We start from the raw sequence: 10782 nt of genomic DNA, 5'->3' as shown, positions 1-10782 counted from the left end.
GCCGAGCCGGCGCCCTGGGCAGGGCTGGGCAGGGCTGGGCGAGGGAGCGCGGGTGACCCCCGGCCGCAGTCTGCGGCGGAGATGCAGCTTCGGGCGATGGCAGCCGGACGCCGTTGTCCCAGACTTTGCGGCCGGTGGAGGCCCGCCCGCCCCCTGGCGCTCGGGGCAGACTCCCCAGAAGGCCTTCCCTCCTCCAGCCCCTCGGAGGAATGGGCCGGCGCTGTGACCGCGGAGAGAGAAGGAAGGGGAGGCGTCTCTCGGAGGGATTGGGGCTCCGGCTGCGAGGTCCCAGCCCAATTTAAGTCTCCGTGAGTGGGTGGGTGAGGCATTTCAGGCTCTAAGGGGGACCCCAGCTGTTGAGATGCCCGCAACGCGAGGTCTCTTAACCGCAGGTGACCACGTCTTTCGGAGGATGGGGGAAGGCGCTTCAGGAGAAATAGGGGGGCTCTTAGGTATTTGCAGCCGGGGCCCCAGCGCTGCCAGTCTCAGGTGTGGGCCTGGGGGGGGGATGGACGACGGAAGGCGCGGCGGGGGACCCCGACCTAGCAGGTCCGCGGCTGTCAGAGAGGCGCCCACGCCCGCCCGCCTCCCCCTCCTCGCCCCCCGCGGCGCGGGTCTCGGCGCGGCGCCCCGCCGGGGTGCAGGGCGGAGCTAGGCTGGGACTGGCTGGGGGCTGCCCCGCCCGGCGCCGGGGCCTTCGTGCCGGCCCCCGGGGAGGAGTTATGATAATTTCCTTCTCATTAAGGCGCCCGGGTCCCCCGGCTATTGCCGGGACACACAGTGCGGGCGCGGCTTCCCGGGTCCCCGGCAGCGGCTTCTACGCGCGCGGCGGCCGCATCTACGCTCGCGGAGCCGCCGATGCGCGTCCAGTGACCGGGACAGCGAGGCCCTCGCGTGGCGGGGGCGGCGGCGGACGCCCAGCCACCGTGACCCCCATTTTGGATTTACCGCTCGGGGGGTGGGGGGAGCCTGGATTTAACTGGCGACTGTTTTGGGGGACGCCGGACGCCATGTTGTGGAAAATAACCGATAATGTCAAGTATGAAGAAGACTGCGAGGTGAGCTGGGTGCAGGGGCGCAGCCCGGCCCCGCCCGAGTCCAGCCCGGGAGGCGGGGACCCACCGACCGAGGTCCGGGCGCGGGCGCCGGCGCAGCGAGCAGGCACCAGCCTCTGCCCCTCGAGGGGACGGGGTCCGCTTTTGCGGACGCCCCTTAGTCCGTTTCTCCCGGGCCCTCTTCCTGAATCGGGCCCTTCCCCAAACCACCCTCCGGAACAGGGCCTGGAAGGAGACCGGCAGATCCCACCCACAGAGCTTACCGGTCGGTTTCGTGCGAAGCAAAACAGCTCTTCTTTCCCTTTTCTCGGAAGAGCGCCCCGTCTACAACGCTTAGACGCGGCTTTTACGCACGAGATCTCCGTCCCGAGGGGTCAGATGAGGCGACCTGCCGGCGACACCTTTGCAGAGTCCCCTCCGCGGCGGGCTTGTCACCTGCCCCGCTAACTCCTCGGGGAAACCAGAAAACAACCGAAGTTTGGCTCTCCAGAGAAGTGGGGGCTGGGGAGCGCCGGGGGGGGGGGGCGAGGCCAGATGGGGCCGTAAGCGCTCGGGAGTGCTCCAGCCAGTCCGACAGGTTGAGCTAGAGTTTCGGAGAGTGGGAGGGAGGCAGGCGGCGAGCGGGAAGAGGAAGACGCGGGCGGCGGGAGGTGTGCGCCCGGGCGCTGGCAGAGGGGAGCCCGGGCTGGGGGGCGACGCGGGCGGGGGGCCGCGCGCCCGCGGGACCTCCTGGGGCCGCCCCTGTTGGCGGGCCCGGGCACTTCCGCTAGGGGGCGACAGCGCCCGTTTCTCCTAGTTCCCCGCCACCCCTGTGACCCCGCGAACCCAGGGAGACGAGTCCTTTAAGAATTAGGTCGGACAGCCTGGAGGCGAGGGACGTGCGCAGGCGAGGTTGCCCAATATTCGGGGTCCTTAGTTCTCCCCCTCTGCCCCGGTTTGTGGGGATACTGACCGTGGCCCGGCAGGGCGGCCCCACTGGGTGTTCCCCGCTCGGTCTGGACCCAGCCAGCTGGGGCGGAGTGGGGTGGGGAGCAGCCCTGGCCGCGAGGCGTTCCTCCCCGAGTTCCTCGGGCGGCCTTGGGTGGCCGGCCTGCCGGGGAGCGTCACTTGCCCGGAGGTCTTTGTCCTGAGGGCGTGGAAGGGAGGGTCCCTGGGGCGGGGAAGATGCGCACTTCCCGCTTCGTGCGCTTTATCCGCGTCTGCCGCTTCCCCACGTTCTTTTCGTCTGGCGCCGCTGACATGTGCGGGCTAGTGAGCGAGCGCAGTCCTCACGGTGCCTACAGCATGCCGACTTCCTCCCCGGGCCCGGGCCTCAGCTACTCCTGGCCCAAGACCTGGGGTTCGGATCCGGCTCTTCAGAGCGCCCCGGGCGTCCGACCTCCCAGGCCTTCGCCGCCGGGCTTTGAGAGCGAGTTCCCCCAGGTCTTTGGAAGCCTCTTTCCTCCGCGGACTGGCAGTTCGCAACGAATCCCCCGCCGCACAGCGCCTCTGGGTGCTCTCTGGGCGGAGGGCAGGCCCCACGAGTCGGGTCCCCGGGGACGCACGGCTCAGCGCAGCGGCTGCAGCCACTTCGCAGTAGCGGGGTTTCGTACTAGCGGGGTCTCTGCTTCTCTCTCCCAGGATCGCCACGACGCGAGCAGCAATGGGAACCCGCGCCTCCCCCACCTCTCCTCCGCGGGGCAGCACCTCTACAGCCCCGCGCCGCCCCTCTCTCATACTGGGGTCGCCGAGTATCAGCCACCACCCTACTTTCCACCGCCCTACCAGCAGTTGGCTTACTCGCAGTCGGCCGACCCCTACTCGCATCTGGGAGAAGCTTACGCCGCTGCCATCAACCCCCTGCACCAGCCGGCGCCCACCGGCAGCCAGCAGCAGGCCTGGCCGGGTCGCCAGAGCCAGGAGGGGGCTGGCCTGCCCTCGCACCACGGGCGCCCGGCCGGCCTGCTGCCCCATCTCTCCGGGCTCGAGGGTGGCGCCGTGAGCGCCCGCAGGGATGCCTACCGTCGCTCCGACCTGCTGTTGCCCCACGCGCACGCCCTGGACGCCGCGGGCCTGGCCGAGAACCTGGGGCTCCACGACATGGCGCACCAGATGGAGGAGGTGCAGGTGAGCGACGCCTCGGCTCTTGCCCCTCCGGCCCGGACCTGTTTGCCCCCCAGCCTGTCCTCTCCCCTCCTCGGCCTCCCCGGAACTTAAGGGAAACTTTGTCGTTTCTCCCCCAGAATGTCGACGACCAGCACCTGCTCCTGCACGATCAGACTGTTATTCGCAAAGGTAGGCAGCGAGAGCAAACTTTTTTCCTCCCTGGGCCGCACCTAGCCTGGCAAGGTTGGGGGCATTTGGTGGCCACCTTGGGACAGTTGTGGTAGGGAAGGGACCGATGGAGGAGGGGGCGGGGGTTGGCTGGAGGAACATAGGCTTTTCGGAGAAAGAAGAGGGCATCGCTTTTGGAGCTAAATGAAAAGGGATGGTGGTAAAACTCTTAGGAGTTGTTACTCCAAAGTGTTGTCTTGGAGACTAGGGCCCCTTGAATTTCATGGTGTTTTTACAGTGTTAGTCTTCCAGAGTGAGTTTTAACACTGACTTAATTTGGAAAAAAATCAGACCACGCACCTTGGTTGGGTGGTTGATGCTGTGGCAGTTGTTGAGTGGATGATTGAATTTCCCGTTTCATAAATGCATGTGGCAAGGATCCCCAATTCTGACCCGCAAGAAGAGGTTTTGAAACAGTTTGGCCTACCAGATAGACAGCCTTCAAAGGACCAGAGTGGGACGATCTGCCAGAGTCTGGGTTTATGCAAGATAGTGGGGGAGGGGATTTGGAACATTGGATGGGGGGGAGGGGGGAATGTCTCAAGAAATTAAGTTACAGACTGAGGGATTGCCAGTTTGGCTGTTTTGAAGATGGAGTGGCCCTAAATGAAAGGGAGTTGTGGTCTGCTACTTGCAGTTAAACTCCTTGAAATCAATTGGGAAATGGTTTTTGAAGAACAGCTCAGAAAATAAACCGAATTTCCCAGGAAACTTGTAACAGGGCAGGTTTGTTTGTATTTTTAAATTTACCGTGATCAGCTGCACCGAAAGGTTTCAGCAAAGGATCTGCGCGTGCCGGGCGATTTTGGTGGTTCTTAGACAGAGGAAGGAAAAAATCCCCATGTATGTAGGATTGAAGCAGTCTTCTGAAAACCAGTGTTCTAATTAAACACATTTTAACAGTGGCTAGAAAATGAAAACCCTCCACGCTTGGGGTCATGACTAATTAGCTTTGCAAGGTGTTAACTTGTGAATTTCAGATTCGATTATCTTTGAAGAATTGGACTTAAAAAAAAATGTGCTTGCCCAACACACAACGCTGTTTGCTTAAAGAGCTCTTTCAGCTCGGGTTAGAGGTTTGAAAAGGTCCCTTTTTCGTAAACGCAGCTCTCGGGGACTGCCACGTCTAATCTTCGTTCACAGGTCCCATTTCAATGACCAAGAATCCGCTGAGTCTCCCTTGTCAGAAGGAGCTGGTAGGGGCTGTGATGAATCCCAGCGAGGTCTTCTGCTCGGTCCCTGGAAGATTGTCCCTCCTCAGCTCCACGTCTAAATACAAAGTGACAGTTGCTGAGGTCCAGAGGCGATTGTCCCCGCCTGAGTGCTTAAACGCCTCGTTACTGGGAGGTGTTCTCAGAAGGTACATGGGGGCACATTCTGGGCACGGTGGTTGGGTTGGTGTACAACCCAAAAGAACCAAGGAGGTATTTTTAACATTTATGTAACTTTCATACCTAACACTGAATTCTAATCGGCTCAGAGTTTTAGTACATTCCTTCTCTTTTAGAAAGTGCCAGATGCAGAAGGAAGTGCTAAATCACGCCAGCAAATTATCATTTGGGTAGAATTTGATTCCATTATGAGATGGTGGCGTCCCTATTAGGGGGAGAGGAGCTCCATGGGGTTTGCTACCCCGGGGGACTTGGGGGGCTGCCACAGTTTTTAGAAGTGAACATTTATCTGCTCCAGTATCCTTTGCAATGTTCTGTGACTGGGGGGGGGGGTGGTGGGGGGAAGAATGTTGCTGTTAAGAAAGATGTTTGAATTTTACAGGCATTAATTAAATGAGGGACTCCCTGTTTCACTTGATTGCGACCCACATAATGTAGATACTCTTGGACAGATTTCAGTGTTGGTAGCATTTGAAGGATGGAGAATAATGAAAGTGTGATTTCTTGAGAAGAGCCACAGTTCACTTTTGTTTTGACTCAGAGCCAAATCTAAAAATGGAGGCCGGTCCTTGCGGGAGAAGTTGGACAAGATTGGGTTGAATCTTCCCGCCGGGAGACGGAAAGCTGCCCATGTTACCCTCCTGACGTCCTTGGTAGAAGGTCAGTGGGGTTTTGCTTTTGTTTGGTGATGTTTTAATGTGTTGCTAGGTTGTTTGTGTCTTTAATGCTACTCTGAAGAAAAGCTTAAAAACAGCCCTGTCACCAGTTGAGAGATGAAAATGATTTGTCCCGAGTTCATTGCAACGAATCACAGTAATTTTTATCAAAGAAGTTAACATTTAAATAAATACCTGCCTGCTTAGCCATCCTGTTCTGGGTTCTCCAGCAAATCATTATTAAATAGAAATGGGTTTCCCAGACCGAAGAATTCACACCGTAGGGTGTTGGGACATTTCCTAGAAGTGAACCAGTTTTTGAAAGATGCAACCGATCGACGGGTGCACCTTTCAAAAGCTGGTTGGTTATGTATTGGTGGGAAGAAGCCCCGTTTCTAGCTTTGGTAGCTGGGGAATATCAGGATTGTGGTGGGTGAAGAGAAAAGCCTTTGCATACGCAATTCACAAGTCCTTTGTTCATTTCCCCCACGGGAAAAAAAAATTAGTGGGGCCCCTCTCCCCCGACCTAAAATAGTAGGATGTAACATTTTCATTTATTGAATGGGCCCCTACCCCCAATCTGGAAGGGAGCCAAGAATGCAATTACAGCCTTTAAAAAATAAAGGGGAGGGGGCAAAGGAAAAGTGAAATATATATATTTTTTAGAAAGACCAGCTCATTGTTGCCCAGTGGAACGTGGGGAGGCTTCTCCCGGAGCCTGGAGCAGCCTCCAGCCCTTGCCCAATCAGCAGGGCGCTGGGCTCCGGCTAAGGGCAGGGGGAGCCAATGAGGGGTGGTCTCCCGGCAGCCAGGCAATCTTTTGAACACTGTCTGTCCCTGGTCTCATGGCGCGACTGCCGTGCCGAAAGCGACTTGGCAGAGCCCCGCTCTACCTTTTTACGGGTGTCTTTGGGGGTCAGGGCCAGGAGAAAGGAGCTGCCTGCTAGCTGCCTGTTGGAGAACAGCTGTCCTGCATGGAGAATGGTGGGTTCTGTGTGCGTGGCGCATAAATGCGGCTCCGCTAGGTTTTCTGACCAGCCGGGCGGGGGTGCTTGAATGAGAAAGTGTGTGCCGGAACAATGGTTCTCAGATTCTGATTTAGTAAGTCTGGGGAGGCAGGTGGAAGCCTGGGGGTGGGGGTGGGAGGGGTGCCACTATCTGGGTTTCAGCAAAGCTCTTGCCAGCCGCCCACGGGGCAGCCAGGACCTGACATCTCTGGTCAGAGATGAGCCCCCTTGCTTTTTCCTCTCCCTCTCTTCGTCCCATGATTTGGACAAAAGGGGGTGAGTAGTCCAAATCGGTATTTGGGGCCCTAAACATTTCCAATGGAAACGCGTGCCTTTCTTTTCTTAAACATTCTAGAGACTTGCCTCCTTCAGGAATGGGGCATCCTGAGTTAAAAAGAAAGTTCTACGTCAAAGACTTCATCCCAGTTTCATAAAGAGAAGTGCCCCATCGGCTTTTGTCAGAGATGCTTGTCTTTAGCATTTCCCTTCCCTTGTGTCCACAATGAGAGCTTTTATAATCCAGAGAAAGCATGGGTGTGTCAAGAATCTGAGTTGGGTCGAAGACTGGTGAGCACTGTTGGAGGGCAGTGAAAAAATTCAGGGTCTTTTTTTCCCCACACATGGTAGGATTTCCTCCTCAGTTCCTAGGGGAGTGAACCCACTGAAAGTACCCAGGAAGGTCTACTCGCTCGCTGGATTGTTTTCCTGGTGTGTAATTTCATTTTAAAATGCAGAGGGACTGGGGGGCCGGGCCGTCTGGGTTAGCAGAAGAGGGAAGGGAGACCTCCTAAGTCTGTTGCCATTGCTGATTATTCTAGGGGAGGCTGTTCATTTGGCTCGGGACTTTGCCTATGTCTGTGAAGCCGAATTCCCCAGTAAACCAGTGGCGGAGTATCTAACCAGACCTCATCTTGGAGGGCGGAATGAGATGGCAGCAAGGAAGAACATGCTTCTGGCGGCACAGTGAGTATCCAGACTTGAATGTGATGGCTGGATGCCCTCATGTTGGAAGTTGGGGGGCCAGTGTAGTCCCCGAGGCTTGGGAAAGGAACCCGCACTTGAGTAAGGGTGTGGAGCGAAAGGAACTGGCAAGAGGGCCTTTTTGGACACGTCAGATGGGTTAACTCTTCGGTAGGATTTGGAAGAATAAACGAAATGAATGTGTTGATTAGTAGTGACTGTTTGGAGCTGCTCAGTTATTCAGCTCAAAGTAGTTACACTACCCGTTCATTATGGTGTCTCCATATCTTACAAAAATGTGTTGAAAACAATTTGTTTTGTCACATCCAGGAAAGATTGGGTGCCTTCTGCCTCCTGATAAGATTTTTTTATGCTTAAAAAAATTTTTTTTTGACGTTTATTTATTTTTTGAGACAGAGAGACTGTGAGTGGGGAAGGGGCAGAGAGACAGGGAGACACAGAATCCGAGGCAGGCTTCAGGCTCTGAGCTGTCAGCACAGAGCCCGACACGGGGTCGGAACTCAGACGGAGATCATGACCTGAGCTGAAGTCGGACGCTTAACCGACCGAGCCACCCAGGTGCCCCTTCCGTTTTTTCACATGTCACGATCCAGTTGGATTTGTAGGAGACGTGTGGAGAAACTTTGTCTCAAACCCTGCTTCATGCAGCTGCAAGGTTTCTCCTAGAAAGCCGACAGTGAATGGATTTTAAAACGACGGTAAAAGGGGCACCTGGGTGGCTCAGTCTGTTGAGCGTCCGACTTCGGCTCAGGTCATGATCTTGCGGTTCGTGGGTTCGAGCCCCGCGTGGGGCTCTGTGCTGATAGCTCGGAGCCTGGAGCCTGCTTCGGATTCTGTGTCCTCCCCCCTGTCTCTGCCCCCCACCCCCGCTTGTGCTCTGTCTGTCTCTGTCTTTTAAAAATGAATCCATAAAATGACGGTAAATGAAGCAGAAATCGTACAGTCAGGAAATGGGGCAACAGTGAACCAGTGTGTGCAAAGGGCGAGTTTCGGGGCCGCGTGATTCTCCGTGTTCTTGAAGAAACTGGTACCGAGCTGCACCAAATAAAGGCTAACCCGATACCTTTGGGCTGGAAATCCGGACTCCACCTCTTTCACTAGTCCCGGTGACCTTGGCGTTTTGACGGGGGTTAATCCTGTTACCTTTCCTAATTGCAGTGAGGATTAAAGAAAGATAGTGCTTGATAGAGTTTAGCTCCGGGCCTGGCACAAAATAGGTGCTAAGTACAACTTAGCTCCACCGTTAGTCTCCAAGTCTGTCTGTTTCTCTGGTGCGGCCACGTGTTCTGATTGCCTCCTGGGGTGTCATCCTTAGGGCGATTTGGCTCTGTCCCCTTGACCTGTCAAGAGCCAGACTGAGCTCACAGGTATGCGCTGACTGTCTCCACAGGCAAGTGTGTAAAGAGTTCACAGACCTTCTCAATCAAGACCGAACGCCCAACGGGAACAACCGACCCACCCCGGTCTTGGAGACGAACATCCAGAACTGCCTGTCTCATTTCAGCCTGATTACCCACGGGTTTGGCAGCCAGGCGATCTGTGCCGCTGTGTCTGCCGTGCAGAACTACATAAAAGAAGCCCTGATCGTCCTAGACAAATCCTACATGAACCCCGGGGACCAGAGTCCAGCTGATTCTAGCAAAACCCTGGAGAAAATGGAGAAACACCGGAAGTAAGACGGGAGTGAGCCACGGGGCCGGAGTCTGGAAGGAAAAAGGCCTCCAAAGTCGTTCTCGACCCGGACGGACTGGGAACCCCTCTTGCCTGGGGACAGTTGGTTACCCGCCTTCCCATTAAAAAGGCCTCCAGCGATTCCTGGATCGTTTACGTGCCCTCCTGGATTCCTTAGTGTTATTTCTGTAGCGCTGAAGTGTGTGCGTCTCCTTGACTCTGGACAAGTCACTGGAAGGTGACAAGTATTGTTTTATTCTTTTGAGACCCATTGTTTTCTCTGAAAGTGGTGCTACAAGTTTTAGAACCTTTTAAATCCGTTCCCCGGGCTCGAGAGAAAACCCACACGCGTAGCTGTTGAGATATCTGATCGATGGCCATTCACATCAACGGTAACTTGCAGTGTCAAGGTAATGGTTGGCTTCTGGCGTCCACTAAAGGTTTATCTAAACAAAGTATTTATCCGGCTTCTAGCTTCTTGAGATGTCAAATCCTGCATACAGTAGGAAGCAAAGATCCTCTCTGCTCAGCAACCAGCTTATCAATAGCTGGTATTTGACACACAAACCCCTGGTTACAAGGGGCTCTTTGGGTTTTTACGAAACTTGTAGAAATGAAGCCTGCTGATGATTTTGTGTTTTCTTTTGCTGTCTTTTTTTCTTTTTCTTTCTTTTTTTTTTTTTTTTTTTAACTCAGAGAGTTAACTCTTCAAATGGGAGACTCGGAAATGACATGTTCCTTTAAGGTACTGAAGCTTTATTTGCATATTTATTTCACATTTTGGTGTTTTGAGTAAACTTGAAAAGGGTAGGCATGAAGCGTTTTTTTTTGTTTTGTTTTGTTTTTTGTTTTTTTTTTTGGCTGCCCGCCACCACCATGTCCCATAGGAGGCTCTGTATTTTGAGAAAACTGTGCGTTGAGTGTACAGATGTTATTTATGCGTAATTTAATGGGGTCTGTAAATATGGGTGCACTTGAGACTTTTTGACAAATGGGTTCGATTTTAATATTAACTTTGAAAGGTGATGGGGTAATCTAAAACACTAATTTAGGCTTTATTCATAGGTACGCAGGGTATTAAGAATTAAGAGGGTCTGGGCTCTGTTCTTGATGCGGAAGATTTCTATTTAATTGAAACTGTTCAAAAGCAATAACTTTGGGTCTCGTTCCCATCATGCTGAACCGGAAGATGGGTGTGCGGTACTGTGTGTGGGGGTGAAATGGAGGTTTGGAATTGAACTCCACGTCTGTAAACGTCCCCCAGATAATTATTGTGTATACGATATCTGTATAATAAAAAGTATTCTCGATAGAAGCCGTGAAAGTCGGGTTACAACTTGGTTGTTGTTGTTTTTTTAAGTCTCTAGGATGAGTAGAATAGTGGCAGAGCTAATTTATGGTTGGCCGCGGCTCGCGGCTTAGCTCATGGGACTGAGCAGGGAAGGTGTGTGCCAAGGGAAGGCTGAAGAAGTTTCATTTTCTGTCCCTCGCAAGGCAAGACGGCTCAGCCGCGCTAGGTCTTACGGTCTTAACGCCCATGGGCGGCTCGCAACTTGGTGTAGTACCTCCCTCCTGCCACTAGGGCGGCCGGGCCGTGCGAGAGTGCACAGTTTTGGAATACCAGCTCTTGTAACAAAGTGACCCTGTTAAGAAACACTGTGGTGGAGTCGCCACCCCAGAATTTGGAGATGGAACCGAAACTGACGGT

At 54.5% G+C, this 10782-nt stretch overlaps 1 protein-coding gene across 1 annotated transcript; it reads left to right on the top strand.

Moving 5' to 3' along the window:
• The first annotated feature begins 815 nt into the window (after positions 1 to 815).
• TFAP2C (transcription factor AP-2 gamma) lies at positions 816 to 10423 on the top strand. Its single transcript, XM_049650584.1, has 7 exons — positions 816 to 1058; positions 2676 to 3161; positions 3278 to 3329; positions 4512 to 4728; positions 5301 to 5419; positions 7241 to 7385; positions 8794 to 10423. Exons 1-7 carry the CDS (start codon positions 1011 to 1013, stop codon positions 9077 to 9079), a joined length of 1353 nt encoding a protein of 450 aa, XP_049506541.1. The 5' UTR covers positions 816 to 1010; the 3' UTR covers positions 9080 to 10423.
• Positions 10424 to 10782: the final 359 nt, after the last annotated feature.

Source organism: Panthera uncia, assembly GCF_023721935.1.
Source record: "Panthera uncia isolate 11264 chromosome A3 unlocalized genomic scaffold, Puncia_PCG_1.0 HiC_scaffold_11, whole genome shotgun sequence".
Lineage (NCBI taxonomy): Eukaryota > Metazoa > Chordata > Mammalia > Carnivora > Felidae > Panthera > Panthera uncia.
This window is presented reverse-complemented; position numbering and strand designations above follow the sequence as displayed.